Source organism: Chanodichthys erythropterus, chromosome 2 (assembly GCF_024489055.1).
Source record: "Chanodichthys erythropterus isolate Z2021 chromosome 2, ASM2448905v1, whole genome shotgun sequence".
Taxonomy (NCBI): Eukaryota; Metazoa; Chordata; class Actinopteri; order Cypriniformes; family Xenocyprididae; genus Chanodichthys; species Chanodichthys erythropterus.
In genome coordinates, this window is record NC_090222.1 from 14,210,568 (window position 1) to 14,236,864 (window position 26,297).

Sequence of the window (26,297 nt, forward strand, 5' to 3'; positions counted from 1 at the left end):
CTATTTATATGTGTGTTTGACATTATAAATTAAATTATATATAGAGGGAGAGACTATAATATAAAATGTATATATAATACTATTTTATATATATATATATATATATATATATATACATATAATATATAAAATGCTTTAAATGTGTTGATGGTGCTCTCTACTGGACAACAGACGCAAATTGTTAAAAAGTCCAAACTCCTAGTTCACTGACATATTCTTTATAAAGGGAATTGTAATTAAAAAAAAATGTCAGAGAAACCATAACATTCATATTCAACATTTTTGCCTGGTCATACACACACTTCAAACTGAGTAAGGGCGGAGAAAATCTCACATATTTCATAAATGAGTCGCACATGCGAACACAACGGTCAGTGGGCGTGTCTTTTTGCACCCCATGCCTCTAATTGGTCATTCCACTCGGGCGTAAACGAAAGGGGCATGTCCGAACGTCTTGACTGACATATAGAGCACTAGAGAGGATAAGTGTCTTGTTCTGTCTGCCTGGGACATTCATGGGGCTTTAAATTTCTCACCGGGACACAGAGCCACCCAGGGAGGTTAGTGCGGTAAGTCTCGGGGATTGTGGGTCTCTTGTGATTGTGTCTGCGGGTGTTTTTGTGTGAGTAGGGCTCTACACGTGGCTGTCTATACAGCTGTCTCACCCTGTGGACACTTTTGATTGGAGCGCTAACCAGCTAAATCCAGTTAGCCGTCTAATAATAAACAGCTGATTGCTGCTAGCGTTTCGCGGCTACACTCTTAAAGCTAACTCTTGAAGCCAATTCAAGCCATGAATGAAAGAACTGCACAAACGAGCCGACCGAGCTCACGATGTTAACTTTATGTTGTAGGAAAAACGAGTCGGGTTTGTAAAAGCTGTACTAGCACAGCGCGAGCAATGTGCTCAGTGCGTCCCACGCGCTACTGCGCGTTTCCTTTAAGTTGAATGGGCCGCACGTGCGCTTGTGTTGCCATCATAAAAATCTATGGCGTTATGTTAAGTACGGTCCAGAGTGACTGGAAACGTTAACTAAAGGGGGGTTATATGCACTGGAATAGTATCTGAAAAAGACGAGCCACTGCCAGGACAGTCAACTGTAGCTAGAATGCGCGAGCAAGTTGCCTGTAGCAATAAGAGCAGCTCTATTCAGGACAGTCACTGGCCTTTGTGACGTTATAACTCATCTACAACGCACATTATTAAGTGCTTATCTGAATTTCATCTACATGTTTATGACTTGTTTAGTGGGTAAATTACGTATCTACATATCAAAACAGAAACCTGCAGTTTTTAATTTTAAGAAATTAATATTCATTATTAATAACTGTCATTATAAATGTTTTTCCTCAAGGGTGCAGTCAATTGATCAAAGTGGCAGTAGAGACTTAAGTTTACATAGAATCCTGTTAACAATGCATCATGGTTTCAACAAAAATATAAAGCAGCTTAAGCGTTTTTAAAAATGGGCACCAAATCAAATCCCTAACTTTATATATGTTTGCATTTTTGTGTTTCCATCCAGTGTTTTTAAATGCAGTATCCCAACATTTGCAAACAAATATGTGAATGGAAACCCGACTTTGAGGCATTAGGCAAAAACACTTTTTTCACATTCTGATAGCAATCAATAATAGAAGTGGTCTAAATATTAAAAAACAGGACCAAAAATTGTTCATCCAATCATTGCATTCGGACCGAATGCAATGATAGGATGTCCTGCCTGCCTGTCAACTTAATATGTACTTGCATATAGCACCCTGCTCGTGCAGACGTCCGTCTTCACCGTGTTGCATGATGATGCTCTGCAGAGTTAAAGGGTGCTTCTCAAACGTGAGGCTGTGTCCTTCCTAGTCCAGACTGTTCGGAGGCTTGTAGGCTATACTCCTAAACACAAGATTGAGATGGTCTAGTAAGTGCGCATGGCTATCTCACGCATGTTCCCGCCCCCATGGTCCAAGTCACTTTCGTTGGAGCAACTGTTATTTAAGTACACAAAAATACAGCAAGGTTTTTAACTCTTCTTCTAGAAAATGAAGAACAAATAATGTGCATTAATTTTTCATTAGTTTATTGAAAAACTGTCAACTTTATCATAGGGCTGGGCGATATATCGCATGCGATTGTCACGCGCATTTCGTCAGTAAAGCCGGTTCCCTGATTACCGCGAAATCGCCATCACCTGCTTTCAAATGGAGCGTCATTTAATAAACAGAGCCGTGGATCACTGACAAACCACGCAATATCGCGTTCATATCGCAGATGAATCGCCTTCGATAATGAACGCGATATAGAGTAGCTTATCAGTGAACTACGGCTCTGTTTATTAAATGCCGCTCCATTTGAAAGCAGGTGATGGCGTTTTAGCGGTAATCAGGGAACCGGCTTTACTGACGAAATGCGCATGACAATCGCATGCGATATATCGTGCAGCCCTAGGTTGAGTGTTTGTTTGTTTGTATGGATGGGTATTTGTTTGGATGGCCAGGTGTTTTGTTTGTTTGGATGGGTGGGTGTTGGTTTGTTTGACTGTTTGGATGGGTGAGTGTTTGTTTGTTTAGATGGACAGGTATTTGTTTGGATGGGTGGGTATTAGGGCTGGGCGATATATCGCATGCGATTGTCACGCGCATTTCGTCAGTAAAGCCGGTTCCCTGATTACCGCGAAATCGCCATCACCTGCTTTCAAATGGAGCGCCATTTAATAGACAGAGCCATAGATCACTGACAAGCTACGCAAGATCGCGTTCATAATCGAAGGCGATTCATCTGCTATAATGAACGCGATATTGCGTAGCTTGTCAGTGATCTATGGCTCTGTCTATTAAATGATGCTCCATTTGAAAGCAGGTGATGGCGATTTCGCGGTAATCAGGGAACCGGCTTTACTGACGAAATGCGCGTGACAATCGCATGCGATATAACGCCAAGCACTACTTTATCATTGCATATCATATTGTTTATATTACAACGCTTTTTGTGCGGGAAATGGCTTACTTAGTTGTAAATAGAAATGCCTGACAATGTCACTGCTAAATAGGGCTGCAGAATTTATCGCATTTAAATCGCATGCGATTTTGGCAAAGGCTGCGATTATTTAATGCGCAGCTTTGTCAGAGCTGTACGGCTCTGTGATCAGTAGTAAATGCTTCTCCATCTGAAAGCCAGAGGGCGCTCTGACATTATAAGCCATTCAAACTGACACTGCTTTCAGATGGATGAGCATTTGGAGCCATACTTCATTGACAAGCTGTGCATAAAAAAATAATCGCAGCCTTTGCGATTTCATAATCGCATTAAGAATAAGCGACAATTGCATTCAAGTTTAATGTTATTTTTAGCATCGTGCGATAAATCATGCAGCCCTACTGCTAAATACCTTTATTCCGCCATGTTTCTCACTGACACGCCCCCAACTCGTAAAGATCAGGGCTTAAAGAAAATCCAGAGCTTCCTACTCATATTTTACGACATTGTGGTGCTGTTCATGTGCTTTCAACTCGTAAATACGATCTTTCAGATATGACTTTAATGCACCAATACTAGGATGTAGCCTTCCAATTCAGAAGCACCTGAGCGATGAATACAAACAGCAGCCACATTTTACAGTTCTTCCTGAACCAAAACAATGAGATTATGCTGCGTTTAAGTTGTAATTTCTTAATTAAGAGATGGCAACCCTTGATGTTATACCTGGAGTGGTTCATATCCTCAGACTCAAATTTATGCATTTCTATGGCAACACCATCAACGGTGTTGGTGAATAAACTGTTTGTAAGTTGAGTGTGCAGTCATATTTTTCATATATATTTGGACTTATCCTTCTTGACTGGCACCTCGGACGAAGTGCGTTTGTTTCTTCTTTTATAACGCCATCAACGGTGAAATGAATCTGCAGCAGTCAGGTGGTACAAGTCAGAGCTCTGTAAGTTGTTTACGTTCATCATTATTATAATGATCTGTGCTTTGAGATGTGAGGTAATTCAACGCTGTCTTTGCAGAGCGTACTGAAGTGAGGGTAGGATCATAAAGGGCGGTCACACTGCACTTTTCGTTCCTGTGACTTCCATTCAAACATATACAAATGCATCAGACTGGAAACGCAAGCGAAAAGCAAAGCCACTGGAAGGCAAGCCTGCAACCTTTAGCCAAATAATAGCTAATCAAATAATAGGGGAAATAGCTAATCATTTAATTAATCAACAGCCTGTTTGCTAATCTTCAGCATGTTTTACACTAAACAATACTTTCTTTGGGAACTATATGTAGATTTTCGCTTGATAAAAATAAATTTTTTCAAGAGAAGGCAGAGGGAATGTTGCAACTGATGTTACTGCCATTACACGATAGGCTGAGAGGTGCCGCACGCGATTAAGTTAGGGAGATAAGAGATTGTATATTTTTACATTTTTAATGTATTACCATAATCTTGTATGTTGAATTCTTGTCTATAAAAAAAGACGTCGTAGACCATGACGTCATATCACGACCGCTGCAGCACCCGATGAAATTTTGCACGTTCAAAGTCTAGTCTTTCTATTGCTAGCCTCTCCGAAATTGCTTACACTACCTTTAACACTTTCAGGTGTTTTACTGGCAGAGATGAATGATGTTTTTATTGTTGTTAAAATGTTTATAAATTGTAATATTTTTTTAATCCACATTGTGCACTCAAAATACACTTTATATTCCGTGTCTTTTATTTACTTTTGGTCATAATTCAGGGTTATTTGCTATTTTAATCAAAAATAAAACGCGTTAGTTTCACAGGGTTTGTAACGCATTGTGATTACTTCGAAATACTTTTTTATTTGCTTATTTATTTTTAAAGAAAGATTTTCTCATTGCCTTAATGAAAAAATACTGAGAACTGTAGCTTTGGTTTCAGATGAATGAATAATCAGATGCCTCAGAAGGGTCATTAGTTAATGCATGGTGGTGTTTGCAGTTAGTTGAGCAAACATTTCATGTGATTTTGTTTGTGCTGACTTGTTACAGAATGTAAGTTTCTCTCACAAGCTCCTTCACTTTGAAACACCTTGGCCTAGTTACGTTCTCCCCAGCCTTTTGGCCTCAAGCTATTAGTGTGTACATGCTATTTTACACCAGATTGCAACCGCACATCAAGTACAATATTCATATCAAATCACACAAGACGGATAATCAGCATGTGATCACTCTGATCACTTAAAATGACCAGTTTACTGGGCTTCAAAATGAGACTCCTAAAACCTGTAGCCTCTGTCCAAATGGGGCAATTGAAATCATTTAAATGTGACATTTTAGTTTCTTTAGGAGGTGCCTTCATACTAAAATGCCCCCTGTGAAGTGAGACAGGAATGCCGCTGTCTTAGCTTTCAGGCGCAGCCTTGATCTCATAATGACTCACAATCAGATTAAACTTCCACGCTTGTTCTTAATCTGTTATATTCACCTGCTGCTACAATTGTGGTTGGGTTCAACTTCCTTAACTTAACCAGTCAAAGTCTTGGAACGGATATACATTGTATGACAGGTGCCTGGACTTGTGAAGACATGATTATTTTAGTGACATGATTATGATGGTATGTTTTGCTCCTTGTGTTGCCGGTGTACACTGTTGTTGTTCAAACATTTGGGGTTGGTTTTTTACTAAATATATATATATATATATATATATATATATATATATATCACACACACACACACACACACACACACACACACACACACACACACACACACACACACACACACACACACACACACACAATGGATTTAGAAAAGAATCTCCAACATGTCAGAAAAAATAAATAAATAAAAACTAGGATCACTGAGTTGGAAAAAGGATCACCCCCTTCCTAAAAATGACTTGTAAACTCAATCAGGTGTGGCTAAACACCTTCTCAATGGCACACAAAGTCATTTGACTTTTTTAACTGTGATCAGATGTGGTCATTTGAATTAGCTCAGCTTGAAAAGAGCTTTACTGGAGCATTTCAGTTCTTGGTAGTGCAACTGAAGCAAACAATCAACCAAGGACACTGTCAAAAGATCTCCGGGATAAAGTTGTGGACGGGCACAAGTCAGGAGATGGATACAAAAAACATTTCAAAGGCTTTATCAATGCATAGAAGCAGAGTGAAATCTATTATTGAGGTATTTGGTACAAGACAGACCCTCCCTGGATCAGGACGTTGCTCCAAACTGGATGAATGAGCCAGGTGGAAACTAGTCAGAGAGGCTACCAAGAGGCCTACAGCAACTCTGAAGCAGTTGCAGGAATTTATGTCAAAGAGTAGTCATTATGTGCATGTGACAACAATAACACAAATTCTCCACAAATGTGGCTTGTATGGGAGGGTTGCAAGAAAAAAGCCACTCCTCAAGAAAGGCCGCATGTAGTCACGACTTGAAGATTCTGAGGCCACATGGAAAAAGGTGTTATGGTCAGATGAGACTAAAATTTATTATTGGCCCCAACACCAAATGATATGTCTGGTGGAAATCCAATACAGCTCACCATCTAAATAACACCATTCCTACAGTAAAACATGGAGGTGGTAATATCCTGTTATGGAGGTGTTTCTATGCAGCAGGGACTGGAGCACTTGTCAGGATGGAAGGAAAACTGAATGGGACAAAATGGCATGAGGAAATTAGGAAAATTTGCTGCGCTCTGCCAGAAAGTTGTTAATGGGAAGAAGGTTTACCTTCCAACATGACCGACGCAAAGCACGCATCAGAAACTGAGAAAAATGTGAATGTCCTTGGATGGCCTAGTCAGAGCCCAGACTTAAACCCCATTAAAAATCTGTGGAATGACTTGAATACAGCAGTCCACAAATTGTCACCATCAAATTTGCAAAACTGCTCAAGTTGAGTTAAAGAAGAGTAGGCAAATATTGTAAAGTCTAGATGTGCAAAGTTAGTACAACAGTTGGTAGAGACGTATCCCAACAGACTTAGGCTGTAATTAAAGCAAAATACTGACAGAAGGGGGTGATCTTTTTTCCAACTCCGTGACAATATAAAAGACTTTACTGGCACTTTTGATCAATTTAATGTGCCCTTGCTGAAAAAAAAAATAAAAAAAAGTATTAAAAAGACATACTGATCCCAAACTTTTGAATGGTAGTGTATCTGGACTTGATTTCTTAAGTTCACTAAAAGATCTGTGTTCAGCTTAATGATGATGCACTTAATTAGAAAAAATTGTGTGGAGTGTTAGACACTTTATGCACACAACTGTCACAGCTTTAGTTACATAGCCCCTCCCCCTCCGCTATCAGATGCCAATGTTGAATGATAAAATAACCTTATAAAGTTCATACACTATATGGTTGAGTACATGGGTCATGAGCACATAGGACATGACTGAGTGGTCTATTTATATAGCGCTTTATACAATACAGATGGTTTCAAAGCAGCTTTACAGTGAAAACAGGAAAATGATTCAGTGATGCATGGAGTTCATTTCGGCTGTACAGCAGCTCTAAAAGAAAGTAGTGTCATTGTTCAGCTGAAGTTGGATCCGTGTTGATTAATTTCCATTGTAAAGATCATTAATTATTAAATTAGTTCATTTAATCTACAAAGCAGTTCTGCAGAAAAACGGTGATGTCGTCATCCAGCTCAGTTCAATTCTCATCCTGGGGGGTATTCCAGAAAACAGGTTATGTGACATAATCATAACCTCAAACTTCGGTTCCAAAATCGGAGGTAACTTTCAAGCTATTTAAGTATATATATATATATATATATATATATATATATAGTTAGGTCTGCCTTTTAATGCATTGCAACAGTCACATGTTTCATCTATATTTGGGGACAGTTTAGGCTGAGAACTTTCATCTGAATCAGATTTAATCTTGCACAAGATGAAGTCCCATTTACTCAGTCAACAGCTTTATCCCAGGTATCTTCGGATATGTCAATTTCTAACTCTTCTATCCATTCTGCTTTAATCTTTCATATTGATATTTTGGAACAACATGATCAGGTTGTGTGTGTATATAATAATAATAATAATAATAATAATATTATTATTATTATTATTATTATTATTATTATTATTATTATTATTATTATTATTATTATTATTATTATTATTATTATTAATAGAATATATATATATATATATATATATATATATTATCACTCTGTTGAGAATGTCTTGTTTGTTAAACATGAACATACTCTGGGTTGGCAGAACTTGCTCCCAGACACGTTTTTGGAACCAGTATAAGCAAACAAGGTTTGGGTTAATCAACCAAGAGTTCGGGGTATATGTGATGGTAAGTTAACCATGTAGTGTCAGTGCAGTCAAATCAATAATTTTGTTTAATATTAAGTGTCTCAAATAAGCAAGCCAGAGGTGACCGTGGAAAGGAACCCAAACTCCATCAGGTGACAAAATGGAGGAAAAAAAACCTTGGTAGAAACCAGGCTCAGTCGGGGGGCCAGTTCTACTCTGGCCAACGAACGAATGCTGTAAGATGAGTCCGGCAGCAGCATTAAATCAGAAATCAGATTGTGGATCAGTAGCGTCATGACTCATGAATACATGGGTCACAGTGCATCATTTAGGACACAAATTTAGTTTTTAACACCATAGTCTGAACATGTGGAAGTATTATTATCACTTTCAGAGGAACTATACAGTGTTCTTTGTGTTATAGCTGCTCATTTAGTTTTACAGGGGATGTTGTTTATTGCTTGCATTGAGTTATTAGCTCATTTATCCACAACAAAGCAGTGCTAATTAAATAAATGTTAAATGGCAAATTTTAGTTCTTTTAATCAGATGCCAATCTCAGTCAGTATAGTGTGTATTGATGTATATAGGCCTACACACTGCTGAGCTTTTGCAGTTTTTAGTAATGTTGGAAATATCTGACCTCTCTCGCAGGTTTTGCTGTCTCCATGAGCTCCAGGTGAGAAGAGAGTGAGCAGAGCTTCTGTGAACTGCACTGAAATTCAATTTGCGGGTGAGATATTACATATATCACCATGTATTGTTATATTCTGTTGTCACATTATTTTTTTTCTGCACTGCAGTGACATGATCATCACGTTAGCTCATAACGGGTAGGAGTATAATATGCAGAGATGCTTAATGTTATTGCCATATGCTGAAGTGCAACTGAGAGTTTTGCTTGTCTCTACATGAAACCAGTGTGATTCTGTAGTACACTGTGTATCCATACACACACATCGTAGGATTGGTGTTTATGTCAAAGCTATCTGGAGTATCTGCAGTCTGCAAAAACAGATCCAGGTATTGTTTGTAGAATATCTTTTCAATGTGTGCCTCTGATCCTATTGTGTGTAAAGATGGTCTGTTTGTGGGTAAAGTTCCTTTTTCTTGGTTTCGCCTCATTCATAGTACAAAGGCCCTGGAAAAGAGTGGCAGTAATGCCGAGATTTCCAAGAAAAGCTCAATTGGATGACTCTGATGCACTTAGACACTGCATGACCGAAATGTTTCCGGCTTGTTTTTATTATAACCGTGTGACTTTCTCATTCTGTTTTTAAATGAAAATGTGAGAAGTAGCAGAGATTAATGGAGTGAATAAACATTCTGATGTGGACTTGCTTCTTCCTGTCCCCCAGGTGCATGGTTCTCATTACTATTGAAGACAAATTTTGTCTTAGTCGTGAGCTTGCCCTGCCATATAGGAATAATGACCGTTGCCAATGCCAAGTCTGGCACAGGTAAGCACCTTAGAGCCTCTTACAGGTTTATGGGATGCTTTATACATCAGTAGGATACTCGTGGTTTTATTGATTTATTTTACATTATTTATTTTAATGTACGTATATTTATATATTCTTTAAAAAATACATTTATTTTAAGTTGTTTAAAGTTCAGAGATGATATCCTAAATAATTTGAATTGACATATTTTATAGAGTCCTAAAAAATGTCATTTTTGTTCAACTTTTAATAAATTGTTTAAATTGAATGAATTTAAAAATTTCGATTAATTAAAATTGAATTTAAGCATTAAAATGGAGTCCAAAAAATTAAAATGGGGGGGAAAAAATGGAATCAAGAAAATCTTACAAATAAGTCATAAACAATTAAACTTTAATATTGCATGAGGCAGTAAAGAGTTTCAAAAACTAAGGAATAAAAATCATAGATTTGGGATTTTGACTAAAACAACCAGTAAGCAACCATCCAGGACACCCAGCAACACACAAAAATCACTCTAAAAACAGCTTAGCAACACTTTGCCATTTTGGCAGCAATTGTTACATGAACAAGTACCACCATTTTCAATGCATCAATCTTCAGCAGCAGTTTCTTGTTTTTTTTTTTTTTTTTTTTTTTTCATTAGATTTTGACCTAGTTCACCCTATGACCTGCTGTTGATAGACCTTTTGCTGACAGCTGCTCCTGAGTATGGGTCAGAAAGACCTCCTCAGTCCTTCCAGCCATGTCATCATAACTTAAGCAGTGTCTAATGTATCCTGGCTGTATAGAGAGAGACATGCTGCTCACTATGGAGCTAGAGAGGTTATAGAAAAGTGCTGATAAAACAGCATGTCTCAGAGCCTTAATGACCTGCATGTATGACTCTCAAGTGCAGTGTTTTCTTTCAGTTGCTTCGACTGACACACCATTTTCTCTGCTGTGTTGTGCCGTTTGATGCCTTATAGGGGGAGAGGTTTGTGTGTGGGTTTGTTCACCATGGAAATTATTGCTGTTTGCACTATGCAAATTACTCCACTTCGTGATGAATATGCCCTTTTCTAGCCTCTCAAGTTTAAAATTGTGCTTTCTGATGCAGTAATACACATGGATTGTTTTTGTCATTCTCTGGTACTGGAGAGCAGAAGGTTGCGTAGGATTGACTGTAATTAGGATCAAAAATCAGCTTCCTGCCACACCATGCAGCCAAGCTGTAGGAAGCTGTGGGAATTGTATCTGGGGAAATTTTTTTTGTATATTGTAACACAGTTCGTAAATGGGAAGAAGGAGGCGGGAACCGGCGAACATTCAACGTAACTTTAATTCAAAATAAACAAAGAACAAAACGAAAGTAATGCCGGCAGACCCTCGCGGACGTCTGCCGGCCACACAAACATAATAAACCATAAAATAAAGTCCAGGCCTGGTCCTCTCTTGTCCTCCACGGTAGTCGCTCCTCCTTTTATGCTCCCGGAGCTCCTCCGTGAGGGACTCAAGGCCGGTGCGCCTCCCAGGTGAAGCTCATTAACACTCGCGCCACCGGCCTCGCGCCGTTCCCTCACGGCTCTCGCCCGCCCTGGTCGCCACATATATATATATATATATATATATAATGACAATGTTGTTGATGCAGATTTAAAGGTGCAGTATGTAATATTGACAGCTAGTGGTTGAAATGGGTACTGCAGTCCAAAAATTAAAATATTGGAGATAGTTGTTTGCCCCGACCCCTCCTCAGACTTCCAAATTGAGGACACTCAACAGGAACGAGTGCAATTGACCCTGCGACGACCCTGACCGTGTAAGTTGATGAGTTTGTTTATTCGTGTTTAAAAATGCCTCTGATCATTGTGCTTTTTAGATGGATTCTGAGGCTTTTTTAGGTCAGGTAGAATCTGCGATCTCTGACCCAGTTTGCTGGCTTCCATGGCTGCAATACGCTGCGTTTTCTGCCAACCGGTGTGACAGACGTAGACTAATAAGAGCTGTGCGTGTAAAACCTCACTCCCCTGAACTCAAGAGGCGCTAGAGACTGGTCTTTAGCCTCCTTGTTAGAGCGCCCGACTCCCATGCCGGCAGACCCAGGTTCGACCCACTTAGAGTGGGCGGTTCAAACAGGAGGGGTTACATTGGTGCCGTGACCCAGATGAGAGTGAGGTTTAGGGGGGTGAGTGTAACCGATGTAGGCTAGTAAGAGCTGTGCGTGTAAAACCTTACTCCCCTGAACTCAAGAGGTGTTCTAGTAACTGGCGCTAGAGACTGTGGTCTTTAGCCTCCTTGTCAGAGCGCCCGACTCCCATGCCGGCAGACCCAGGTTCGAGTCCTGCTTAGAGCAGGAGGTTTGAACAGGAGGGGTTACACTGGCAACCCAGGGTGATGAAATACTATTGGGTAAATTGGCAGAGGGCGGGATCACATGGACCAAAACAAAAACGGACATTCCTAGGGCCCTATAATTTCCGCAATCACGGAATCGCGGAATCCATTCATAAAAACGGAATTTACTATATAACGCGGAATGTCACGGAATTGGTCAAATTTTTGATGAATGAATTAAAAGCGGGTCAGTACACGTAAATTAAATTGCAATATACACTAGTGACTAGGGATGGTTACCGAAACCCGGTATTAAATTGACCCCGGGGCTAAATTTTGAAAGACCGGTGTATCGATAAGCTCTGACGTTAACGGTTCTGCTATCGGTACTGGAGAAATTATGAAGAAAATACATGTGCATTTATTATTGCTATTGCAGATTCTATCTAGCCAGAGTCGCAAGCTGAGTCTGTATGCAATAATATTAGGAAATTTGTCTATGATGCATTTTTGCTTTCGATGTTGGCTTTCAAGGATCATCAGAAAGAAGATATCTGAGGTAAAACTATTAAAAACTAGCCGCGTTTCACCTCACACCTTCATTCTCTTCACAGCTGTGCGCGTTCGTTCCTCCCTTAACGTCAGAATCAGCACAATCGGTGACTGTTGTAAAATGCAGTCTTTGCTTTTACGTTGCTAAATTGCAGTAAAGGGTTTGAAAATTATCAATGTTTAAAACGTTGAAAGCACAATAATCCGCGCAAGAGACACTGTTCCTCAGGCTAAATTGCGGCGCGCGCTCCAAAACGGATCGCAAATAGACAAACAAATTACACGTTGGGCTTCAGTTGCACGTCCAAACGATCAAATACACACAATAGTATGTTAAAATGACCGGATTGGAGTGTGTTTAGCTACTTAAACGCAGTTTATATCGTAAGTGTACAAGCACAGCTGGGAGAAAATCAAATGTTTATTAATATCTATTGTTTTGAAGTGACAGCAGTCCTTCTGACGATTATGCCATCAGTGTTAATAAAAACAACAAAATGCAAAGAGAAAATCACTCACAGCACTTTAGCACGTTAGCTTTAATAAGATTTAATATATTAATTTATACTGTGAAAACCATGCAGTGTTATTTTACATTTGGTTACTTTACTTAGATTTCTTTTATAGGCTAGGCCTATATTACTTAGGCCTACATGAACACAACAATAAATGAAAGCACTTTATTTCATTTGTGTCTTTGTTTTATTGTATTTGGCAATTTGTTTCTTTGTTCATGTTCTTACTGTATCTTATATAAAACACCAAAAATGGCAGACACTATATAATATAAAGCAAAGTTAATTCAGCTCATATATATATATATATATAAACAAAAAGTACCGATAAGAATACCGTTAAAGTACCGGATTGATAAGCAGTATCGGTAAGAGTAGTAATACCGTTAAAACCTTAATGATACCCATCCCTACTAGTGACTGAATATTAAACCGCAAAAGGACTATTTAAACATGAATCCTGCATGCCTGTGTGCCTCTGAAATGAATGATGCGGAAGCGCAGTTTCATTTACCTCACACCGCCTCACACACAATTGCGCGGGCGCACGCACGCTGAAGCACGTGCGACGCTCACGGTGTTTTCGGCCTCTGTCGCCTCACAAATTCATCTCCAGAGCTGCTCTGAAAATCAGTTCATCAGCATTTAAACGCTTTGTTTGAGAAAACTACCGTCATAAACACAGAGAAACTCAAAGTTCTAGGTAAACTGTCAAAATAAAAGTTCAATTTAACTGTACAGTAGAATTTAGATAAATTAATTTAATAATAAATTCTTAAAATATATTTTAAACAATAATCTCAGTTTTTCTTCCATGTTTTAATTTTAACAGTAAAGCTCTGTTGTGCAGCACATTGTTTGGCAAAAAAAAGTTTAATTTCATGGTTAAAAGATAAATTAAATGGTATGCGTTCATTTGATTGCCAGAAAAATTTAAATCCACAACAGAACTTCTGAAGAAAATAAAATTCATAAAAATATATTTAAAAATAAAAAATAAATTACTGTTAAAAAATATATTAATGTTTTTAAGAATTCAATTAATTAGACATGCTTTTTAATTTTTAAAATGGAATTAAACCATTAAAATGGAATCCAGAAAACAAAATAAAATTTGAGGGGAAAGAATAAAATGTAGGTCCCTAAAAAAAAAAAAAAAAAAAAAAAAAAAAAAAAAATTGTTAAACTTTTTATTAAATTATTGGTAAATTGGACAACATTCCGACATGGAACACACATTTCAAAGTAGAATAACATGACTGTAGAAAAGTTCACATTTCTTCGAAAAACTTAACATGCTTCTTAACTGCAAACATATCATGGTATTTATTTATTTATTGTTTTAATACAGTCAAAAAAATTACATAAAGCACCTTTTAAACAAAATAATATTGTAGTTCCCAATGACTTTCTATGTACTATTACACAAGTTATTGGCCAGTTGGCTGTAAAAAGTTGTCAGATTTACTAGGAAAATACTTTTTTTTTTTTTTTTGAGGTGCTTGGTGAGTACTGATATAGGGTGATGGTTGTAATGGGACAGATGGTCAGTTTGGTGTATAGAATAAACATCGATTATAGGACACCAGTTAAGTCATATTATAATCACATCAAGTACATTATGGGCTATTTTACTGACGTGTGTGATTTATGTGTGACCCTCAGCCATGCAGCAGGTGCTGGATAACCTCAAGGAGCTGCCACCTTCAACAGGGGCCAAAGACATCGACCTCATCTTCCTCCGTGGCATTATGGAGAGTCCCATAGTTCGTTCCCTCGCTAAGGTATAAACTAATTCTTCATTTTAACTCTTGTTTGTCCTCTTGCTTGGCTCTAAAGCTATTAGAGGATATCAAGTGACTAAATACAATGTTTCATTTAAGTTATTAGTTAATAAGAGAGCTTGTATCCACCACCTAAAATCAACACACTGTTCACATAGTGTGCGCACATTTATGAGCTGGAGGCCAGGGGTTGTTTGCTGTGTCACAGGTCATAAGAACGTGATGTACAGGGGCTCACTTCTTATTCTTTATATAGCTGTGTGAAATTGTTCAGATTGTGAGAGATACTGATTGAGCTTCACTTTGTTTGATTAGGAACTAACACTCTGTTGTGAGAAACATGCAGTTTGTGTTACTGTACCATCTGTTAATTTAATAGCAAGAGTTGGTCCATAATACACATGACTGACAGTTTCATCTGCTTTAGATGTCTGGTTTGACACTGTCAATCTCCCCTGAATAACACCTGCTTTCATTCCATAATGATCTTTCTCAAACACATTTTTTAAATATTTGATTATTTGTTACTTCATTTGTTCACTAACATAGTCTAACAATGTACATATTCAAGTAGATTTCTCAATTGTCATTTCTTTTATTTTAAAATTCCCACCACAGTGTAATTTCTACCATGTCATATGTATATTTATTTATTTATTTATATATATATTTTTAATAAAAATTAATGTTATTTTGGCTTCGTTTGACATGTCAACATGACAATATTTTATAAAAACATTCTTCAGGTAATAATATTTTTTATTTATTGCTATATTTCATTTCAAACATGCACATAACTGATATTGCTAAACAAGTACACTAATTTGAAGAGAAAAAAATAAACTAGGACAAAATTGTTCAGTGTGGTGGAAATGCTAAATATTTATTGCAAATGCATTACTATTTATTGTATATAAATTATTTAAGTTTATTTCATTCTTTGCTTAGATATAATTTAAATGTTATCATTAATATTTTTATGATGCATATTAATAGTTTAAGATTTAAAGTCTGATCTTTTATTCACTTTTATTTAGGTCATTTGAAAAATGGTAAAAAATAAATGAAGGCATGATTTTTTTTTTTTTTTTTTTAAATAAAAATCAACCCCTGAGACACTTGATTAAATTATTTCTCTTATTGACTTTGTGTAGGGTTGTTAAAACTCTCTTTCATCTGAAGTGTACCTGGTAGTGCGTTTGTTAATGCTCTGAGTCAATCTAGACGTAATCCATTAATCCGTTTCTTGGCAAGATACTCAAGCTATTTTGACTCCGCCCACTCTCTCACAGGCACACGAGCGATTGGAGGACGTTAAGCTGGAGGCAGTGCAAAGTAATAACGTGGAGCTAGTGAGCGAGATCCTGTCTGATATGAACAGTCTGATCAGTCATGACGAAAGTGCTGCAGAACTCTGTAAGATCCTGAAGGAACCGCACTTCCAGGTACAAGACTTCTTTGTGTGTGTGTGTGTGTGTCTGTCTGACTGCCTCTTTTCATAACATTATTTTGACTGTTTATTTACAACAATTTATTCAGCCTGTTGTTTCTCAGTAGTAAAGCAAAATCATCTTTAAGCACTTGAGACAATGAACAAATGAGTTGCTCATTTCCTATTTTGGGGGAATATGATTCATTTGGTAATTCAATTCTCCAAACATAAATTGAATTCTCTTGGTAATTTCAGTCCCTGTTAGAAGCTCACGACAAGGTGGCCTCTAAGTCATATGAAGCTCCTCCCACCAGCACCAATTCCACAAGCATGACCAGCTCATCCCTCATGCCGGCTGACACGGTTCGCATGATCAGCATCCAGAAGAAGGCCGGAGAGCCTCTGGTGAGTGACAGACGTTCTCAGTTTCACAGGATTAGATCCGACAGTCTGTCAGATGTTCAGCTCCTTCAGAGTAAGTCTACAAACTACTAACAGCTTGTGTTTCAGGCAGTGCGAATAGTAATTTTTGGTTGTTCTGCTTTGGAAAGTTTAAATCAGACTTTAACATACAAGGAAGATATAAGGCCAACCAGTCTCTTGAGCAGATTTATAGTGGGCTGCCACGCAGTCTTTTAACACCTTGTAAAATAAAAAGTCATTATGTCTCTGCCAAGGGCAGAAATTCACCAGGGTGCTTGGTTAAAAAAAACACACTGAAATTAATTATCCATCTATAATATAATATAATATGATATAAATCAATTGATTGATTTATATTATTATTATTATTAGTACTATATTAAAAAACACTGCATTTATTTATTTATTTATTTATTTTAGGGAAATTGTGTTATCTTGTATATTATATTAAAAGCCACTAAAAATGACATTATTTAATTTATTTTATTTAGGAATATTGTGTTGTCTTGTATATTATATTAAAAGCCACTGAAAATATTTATTTTGTTTTATTTAGGGATTTTATATTATCTTATTATGCTAAAAGCCACTTATTTATTTATAGATATTATATTATATTAAAAGCAACTGAATTAATTTTATTATATTATAAAAAAACTAAATATTTTATTTATTTAGGGATACTGTATTATATATGTTAAAAGCCACTGAAAATAACTTTTATTTATTTATTCTGAGATGATATGATATTATAGGAAAATATGCCCTTATAAAGTAAAAAATAAATAAAATTCTGAGAACTGGTTCCAGGGTGCAAATAATATCCCTTAATAAAAAGGATGTCTGACTCTCTGTTCTGGCATTTCAGAGATTTATGGTGTCAACTCTTCTAGGGTGTAACATTCCGGGTGGAGGAGGGCGACCTTGTCATCGCGCGTGTTATGCATGGCAGCATGATTGACAGGCAGGGGATGCTGCACACAGGTGATGTCATCCGAGAGGTGAACGGCCGAGAGGTGGGCAAAGACCCCATGGCGTTACAGCACATGCTGAGGGACTGCAATGGAACCATCACTCTCAAAATCCTGCCCAGCTACAGGGACACACCTCCACCCGCGCAGGTCAGTGCACTGCTGATTCACAACAAATGATGTTTTATTACCAAAATTCGGGAGGAGCAGGTGCAGATTATTAGACTAATTATCACAGGTGGAAGCATTCAGCTAATCAACCAACGGAGGTATATACACTGCAGCCTTACCTCCATTCGATTGACAGTTTATCAGCATCCCTCCACCACCCCATCTCCTCACTTCTAAATTCTATCTCTCATAACCACATCCAAGTTGATGGCAAAAACTTTTATTTATTTATTTGAATACAATACTTTAAATATAACTGAATTCATTCTTTAGTATGTAAACTATTATTAGATTTAACATCCAGAATGTTTTTTTGGAGTGTATGTTTTTTATTCAAATTCAGATTTTGATTGTCCATGCTATTTAAACTTGTACTCAGTCACTTTTTGTTTGTTACTCTAGCCAATTTTATGCAGTCTTCTTGGATTTATACTGACACTCATCAGTGTACATGCAGCATCATGCAGAAAAGTTCAGTTACTAATGCCATTTGTAGGAATGATCTAGTATCAATGCAGTAAACCAAGCTAAAATGAGAGAAAACTGAGATAACGTGATATGCTACTGTTATGACTGGATACTCAGTGAGTGTACATGACTTCAACACATTTTTCAAAAGTGCCATTCTTATGTTTACATGTACAACATTGTAAACGGTTATATTCATAATTATATATTCGCATTTGGAGACAAAGTTGCTTTGATGGCTTAATTTAGTCTACATTTATTTATCAATTTAGTTTGCTTTATTAAAGGACACACATTACGAATTCCCCCCCCTCCCCCATTTTTTTATGTCCGAAATTTTAGTAACAAGGTTGTGGGGTTGAGGCAAAACTCCTAAAAAATAAATGTAAAATAAACTTTTTTTTCTGCAACAAGATGTGGATTGATGTACAACTGCTAGTATCTTTCCCTAATAATCAGATGCTGAGAGTACAAAGCAGTCTTTTTCCCGTAGTCCTGATTTTAGTGCTGTATAACCTCCTGATGGGATATGGGTTAAAACAGTCCTTGAGAAGGAGGAAGGAGAGACCTGGCCTCTGGGTGACTCCGTTTCAGCCTGGTGGCATTGTGAGCATGGTTATCCCTATTAATAACACAACCTGCGCTAAGTAGGGCAGTTGGGAGGAGTCGAACACACGCGCACACCCTTACTTTCTACTCTGAGATCTGGGCCTAGAAAGAAATGGATCCTGAAAAGTAGTCCTGATCGATGCTTTTTTTTTTTTTTTTCGAGTTATAATGTTAGTAAAGTGTTTTGCACCAAAATGAGTCATAATTGATCCTGTCACAACCTCTGAATCTATCTTCTCTCTAACCCTTAGAATTATATGGTCCGTTTTATGCTGCTGTGCCTTTAAGAGACTCCCACTAAGACAAGGGCTTATTCCTCTGCTAATGCCGTGTAAAGTCTCTGATACGTGTTTAAATATGTCTTTAAAAACTTGGGTCTGATGAAGTTTTTAACTGGTCTTTCTATAACAAGTTTTTTTGCAAAGACTGCATTATGTTATAACAGTCAGAGCTGAAATGTGCAACATTTCACAAATGGTCAGAATGAACTGATTAGGAACCCCCCCCTTTTTTTCCTTCTTCTTTTTGCTTCTAATTTGATTCTGGATGAGTGATATTTACCACGCATTCAAAAGTGTTTGACAGAGATGACTGTAATTGTTATATTACGAGCTAGAGAGTACATTACAAATTCATACAGAACTATAATACACAAGTTAAGCAGGTTTCTCAGGTCCACGTATATGCAAAATATTTGTTGTTTCAGACTCTGATCCAAATACATTTAGATCCCCAAACAGTCCTGTTGCTGCACATCAACCACTTCCTGAGTGTATGCATCTAAACAGGAATAGTCCTTTACCATCGTTCCTTGAATAATGTTTACAAAAGTCGCACAAAGAGCAAACACCGGAGGTGAGGGTTTACAGGGTTCCATTGCTTGTGCCAAACCTAAATTTCTGTCTTCTTTCGACTGAACTTTACTCGGTGGCCTGGTTATGTGCAGTGAATGACCGCTGTATGTTTACTGTCGGGTCCTCATCGCTGATAAAGATCCAACACGATCCATAAATATTTCATGTGAAAACATGCTGTTGTCCTCCATAGAGAAGTCCATTTACAAAACACAACAACATGGGTTGCTTCTGATACTCTTATTTCCCCTATTTTTATTTTCAGGCTGCAGTATTCTGTAGACAAATGTTGACAATGTGAAAGAGGAATCAGCCCTATCAGCATTACTGAAATCAGATGTAATGGGCACATGTTTAAGCCGATCTTAATGGTGAAGTGGTTATTTTTAGTTTTATGATAAAATACTTCTCCTTTCCCAACTTTATCATCATCAGCATTACATGTCAACAGTGATTGATTATAAAGAAGTCTATTGTCTGAGAGTGAGCTGTGACACAATTGCATTTGTAGGCTATAATTAGCAGCTTAAAATGATTAATATGTCAATAAGCAGGAGTTACACATTCTTTGCCCTTTAGGTGTATTTGAAGCCACATTTCAACTACAATCCTGACACGGATAACCTGATCCCTTGTAAAGAGGCGGGTTTGGCTTTCTCTAAAGGAGACATTCTGCATATAGTGAACAAGGAGGACCCCAACTGGTGGCAAGTGAGAAGAAGATACTTTTTTTTTTTTTTCTTTTTTTTCTTTCCCAGACCTTTGTTTCGGTCCAATTTCTTTTAAATGATTAAATATTTGACATCTTGAAGTTCAATAGTGTTTTTTCTTTTCTTTTAGGCATGTAACATAAATGGAGGCCGCACTGGCCTGATCCCCAGTCAGTTTCTTGAGGAAAAGAGGAAGGCGTTTGTTAGGAGAGACCTGGATGGTTCAGGTACAGTGGATTTTAGAGGATTCTGGTAATGGTTTTCCCAAGATTTTGAGGGATGTTTACGCAACAGTTTTCAACTAAAAACGGACAAATTGTGCATTTTAGCCATTCATTTACACATCACCATTTTGGGGGCCTGAAAATGCAAACATTTGAAATGGGTTTCTAAATGCAAGTTTTTGAAAACAATACCATTATAGTCTGTGAAAACTGTGCCGTTATGCGCATGTGTATTACGTGTTCAGTCTATAGGCGCATAGTGTTTCTTTTCTAAGTGACCTCGCCAGCTACTGGCCTGGCATGCATAATAGTGTTTTTAGTCATTTTCACGGATACGTGTGAACGGGGATAGTTTTGACGACGTTGGTGTCAAAGGAAATACTTTTTCTTTTTTTTGTACATTGTTGTTGTGTAAATGTACCTTTGGAAACTAGGTAGTGTAACTGTGGACTAAATCATATTTTATTTGAGAATCAACTGTCTAGGTTTTCTCATTTAGGTTATAGCTAAGTTCTTTCCTATTGTGTATTACAACTGTATTACAACTTTGTTTTAGGAATCCTCTGTGGGACATTAACTGGAAAAAAGAAGAAAAAGAAAATGATGTACTTGACAGCAAAAAATGCAGGTTAGAATTGCTCGGTCTCTTTTGTTATATCTGCTGCTAGTCCTCCATGTGCTGTCGAAACAGAGCCCACCCACGAGGCATGGACTCTGAAGGTGTGCTGTGGTATCTGGCTCTGACTGTAGCAGCACATCCCTCAAGTCCTGTAGGTTGTGAAGTGGAGCTGCCATAGATCGAACTTGTTGGTCCAGTACATCCTGCAGATGCTCAATTGGATTGAAATCTGGCCAGGGCAGCACCTTGAACTCCTCATGTTCTTAAACCATTCCTGAACAATGTATGCCGCATGGCAGGGATCTGCTGCTAAATACCAGAGCACACCTTCAGGGGTCTAGTGGAGTACATGCTTTGGCAGGTGGTCATAATGTTTTTTGGCTTATCGGTGTGTGTGTGTGTGTGTGTGTGTGTGTATATATATATATATATATATATATATATAATTTTTTTTTAATAATATAGTTTTAAAGTTTTGGGTCTTTTTTTTTTTTTTTTTTTTTTTTTTTTTTACTACTACTTTTAAAACGGTAGTATAAAAAAATATATTATTAATTCTATAGAATTATTTAATTTTAATTTATTAAATATAAAAATATAAATTCATAAATATATATATATATATATATCGTTTAAAAGTTTCGGGTCTTTTTTTTTTTTTTTTTTTTTTAAAATACTTTTTTTCAAGCAGCACAACTGTTTTCAACACTGAAAAGTTCAAAAAAACATTTCTTTAGTACCAAATCAGTATTAGAATGATTTCTGAAGGGTCATATGACACTGAAGCCCCTTACATGAATAAATTATATTTTACAATATATTAAAATGGTTATTTAAAGTTTTAATAGTATTTTTATATTACAGTTTTTACTGTAGTTTTGATCAAATAAATGCAGCCTTGGTGAGCATAAGAGACTTCTTTCAAAAACATAAAAAAAAAAAACTAAACTAAACTTTTGAATGGCAGTGTACTTTTAAAAACATAAAAATTAACTGTCAACTTCTCTCTTTCTAATAGAATTTGATCGGCATGAATTACAGATCTATGAGGAAGTAGCAAAGATGCCTCCATTCCAGAGAAAAACTCTTGTGCTGATTGGTGCACAAGGTGTAGGCCGCCGAAGCCTCAAGAACCGTCTGATTGTGTTAAACCCACTGCGATATGGAACTACTGTACCTTGTGAGTCTATAAACAACACGAACATTAATATTCACTGTAGTTGTCACGTGTTATTTTACCAATAAAAATTCTCACTCATTTTCTCAGTCACTTCCCGGCGTCCACGGGATGATGAAAAGGACGTCCAGTCGTACTGCTTTGTTTCCCGAGAGGAAATGGAGATGGACATCAAGGCAAGTCGCTACCTTGAGCACGGAGAATATGACGGAAATCTGTATGGAACCAAAATTGACTCTATCCATGAAGTCGTACGCACAGGACGTACTTGCATACTGGACGTCAACCCACAGGTGAGTGGGTTTGTGAATAACAGACTAGCTTAAACATTTATCCTCTAAAGTATGCATGTATACGTATAGTATGGAAGCTTGTTTCCACCCCGGAATAAAAAAAAAATTAAGGTAATTCTGGCTTTATCTTACAAATCAGATTTTTTTTCTCGAAATAAACTTGAAATTGCAACGGGGAAAATGTCAGAATTGAGATAAAAAGTCTCAATTACATTTTGTATTTTCTTTTTTTTTTTTGTGTGTGTCCGTGGCAGAAACAAGCTTGCATAATATTGTAGTAGTCTTTTGACAACTAGTGTTTTTGCTGTGGCGCCTGTTTGTTAGGCGCCTCAGTTGTGGGTATTGAGAAAGGAAGAGTGTGCTGTGTTCATTCACTCCCCCATCTACATTTCCTAAAGGTACTGAGACTCAAACCCACAACTCGGGTTACAAATCCGACTCTCTAACCATTAGGTCACAACTGACCTAGTTTACAGATCTCTGATTAGCCAGCTGTACATATATGAGAATCTGCATCTTTGTGCGGAGGAAACTCGCTGTAACGCACTTTTTCTATTACTTTATATACAGAGTGTGTGTGTGTGTGTGTGTGATATACATTATGTTATATACATTAGTACTATTTTTATTTTTATTTTTTTTTAATTAAGAAAAAAAATTTGAACAAAAGTTATTTAATCATCATGATTTGTTAGTGAAAACGCTCATACATTGATTTCACGCACAAATTTGTGCGTATGCACGGTTAAGTGAATAAGACCCAGGGCCCTATCATATACCTGGCGCAATGCAAGTGTTTTTTGGTAGTTTCAGCCCGACGCAGTTATCATTTTCACGTCCTGCACCATGTTGTTTAAATACCAAAAGCACTCTCGCCCATCTGTTTGCCCATGGTCGAATCAAATTGGCTAATTATTTGACCAATTGTGGCAATACACGGATGTATTTAAACTGACTCGTCAGGTTGAGGGTGTCTATTCCGCCACGTAAATAGCAAATCCGCAATGGTGCAAGCGCACCTGGCTTTTAGAGGGAATGGGAGATGAGACTCTGAAACACAAAAAACACACCCATGACTCATTAAGAGACTAAGTACAACCCTTTTGGATCATGCGCCTGGCGCGACGACTATTTTTTTTTTTTTTTGTCATTAAACTAGCAAAAGTGGATTCAGAAACGGCCTAAGTGCACTTGCGCCTTTTTCTCATCACTTGCAAAATATAAATGTTTTCTTTTCTTTATTTAATAAATGCTCTACAGGCGCTAAAGATACTGAAGACATCAGAGTTTATGCCATTCGTGGTTTTCATCGCTGCCCCAGAGCTCGATACACTACGGGCCATGCACAAAGCTGTGGTGGATGCTGGGATCACAACCAAGCTACTGACGGTCAGCCTCATTTTTGTCTCTTCACAGTTCATGCATTCTATAGAGCGCAACAGTCAAGTTCGGAAAATAAAGTATCAAAATCATTTTTCTCTATAGAGAAATGTATTTTTTTTTTTTTAGCAATACTGTAGAAATATTAGAGCTTCCATGAGCTCTGACATTCTTATGCTTCTTTAGAAACCACTAAAATGTTTTGTTTTGATTTTGCAGTTTTGGTTCATGGTTTACAACTTCTTACTGAAGAATTTTATTCAATCTTTATAGAGAAAATAAATGAATGGATGAAAATATTTTAGGAACCAAAGCAGTTGAACAGTCAGCTCATCTCTTCCTGTCTCTTAGGAAACGGACCTAAAGAAAACAGTGGACGAAAGCGCCAGGATCAAGCGGGCGTACAATCACTACTTTGACATGACTATAGTTAATGACAATCTGGACAAGGCCTTTGAGAAACTGCAGGAAGCTGTGGAGCAGCTGGCCACACAACCACAATGGGTCCCTTTGAACTGGGTTTACTGAGACATACAGCCCATCATCATCATCATCATCACTATCATCATCAGCAGCGGCGGCGGCACAGAACACAAGTTCACACTGAACGGACCCACCTGTCACTATGCAAATGTACACTAGCTATCCAGTCAGGACAGACATAAGGGAAGTGTACTTATTTATTAACGTTTTTTATGTTCTACTGACTAAATGTACTTTAAAGAATGTAACTTGGAGGGACAGAAACAAATAGGAATTTTTGAATGACTTGTATGGAAAATTATCATTTTAATGACAGGTATAAGCTGTATTACAGTATTGAAAGCAGGAGTCTGTTTTCTTGCTGTAATTTTAGTGTTACTAACATTGGTTTACAGTGCAGGATTCATCTCGCATCTCTTCATCTTTCTGAACTGTGATGTCATATAGTTCAGTCACTACAGTATGTCAAATAATATAGTTTATCCAGCTTCTGACTTAAGACCGTCATTAGGGTCATCCTGTTAGGCTTGATTTTGTTTGAGTTAAATTTAAGGAATGCTAGGAGTAAGCCAATTTTAACTTTTTATAAATATATGGGTGCACTTTATTTTACAGTCCTGTTATACATATATGCACTGTTTACTTACTATAATTACTAGGTACTCACCCTGAACCTATTGCTGAAGCGCAAAGTACCTTAAAGGATTAGTTCACTTCAGAATTGAAATTTCCTGATGATTTACTCACCCCCATGTCATCCGAGATGTTAATTTCTTTTCGAATGAAGAAAGAAAATACATAAAGGTTTTTGAGGAAAACATTCCAGGATTTTTCTCCATATAAGTTAGTGGACTTTAACGGATACCAACGGGTTGAAAGTCCAAATTGCAGTTTCAGTGCAGCTTCAAAGGGCTTTAAACGATCCCAGCCGATGAATGAGGGTCTTATCTAGCCAAACGATCAGTCATTTAAAATGAATAAATAAAAATTGACATAATTTTTGACCACAAATTCTCGTCTTGCACTGCTCTGTGACAAAGACTATAGAATAACACAAGACGTGTCACTCATATAGTTTTGAATGGGAGAAAGTGTAACGCGCAATATGGCGGAATAAGTCCCGCCTTCTAAATAAGAGCCAATCGCCGACTGGTAAAGTCATCGCGTCACTTCAGCGGCCGTTAGAATTGCCGGTTTCTATAGAAACCGTCAGACGCTCGCCTCAGAAGAGACGCGAAGTTAGGTCTGCGCATGCGCATTAGCTTGATCGAGCCTGAAAAAATAGTTTTTTTTGTCATGATTCGAGCGTTTAAAAACTAAATTTATGAGCCAGTTGTTGTTAGATTTCATTGGGGATTTCAAATATGAAATTTAATCGTAAGGTTGGCAAACAGTTTTCGAGAATTAGATGTTTCCCCATTCAAAGAGATAGGGCAGGATGCCCAGGATGCCCGAGAGGCGTTTCAAAGATGGCCGCCGAGAGAAATTACTTCAACCACACATTACGTAATCACGTTGGAAAGGTCACATGTGATGTAGATCTTGTAGAGCCTTTGAAGCTGCACTGAAACTGCAATTTGGATCTTCAAACCGTTGGTATCCGTTAAAGTCCACTATATGGAGAAAAATCCTGG

The 26,297-nt window shown here is 37.5% G+C and overlaps 1 protein-coding gene across 2 annotated transcripts; it reads left to right on the forward strand.

The window, feature by feature from the left end:
• The first annotated feature begins 443 nt into the window (after positions 1-443).
• Positions 444-26,290, forward strand: pals2a (protein associated with LIN7 2, MAGUK p55 family member a). 2 transcript variants are annotated; one of them, XM_067402033.1, is made up of 14 exons: positions 444-569; positions 8,895-8,973; positions 9,599-9,700; positions 14,731-14,849; positions 16,142-16,294; positions 16,537-16,686; positions 17,598-17,825; positions 20,357-20,488; positions 20,618-20,714; positions 21,268-21,339; positions 22,349-22,510; positions 22,598-22,800; positions 24,061-24,189; positions 24,532-26,152. In XM_067402033.1, exons 3-14 carry the CDS (start codon positions 9,670-9,672, stop codon positions 24,706-24,708), a joined length of 1,653 nt encoding a protein of 550 aa, XP_067258134.1. In that variant the 5' UTR covers positions 444-569; positions 8,895-8,973; positions 9,599-9,669; the 3' UTR covers positions 24,709-26,152. The 2 variants fall into 2 exon arrangements, with proteins under 2 accessions (XP_067258134.1, XP_067258143.1); XM_067402042.1 differs by lacking the exon at positions 9,599-9,700 and having other exon boundaries at positions 24,532-26,290.
• Positions 26,291-26,297: the final 7 nt, after the last annotated feature.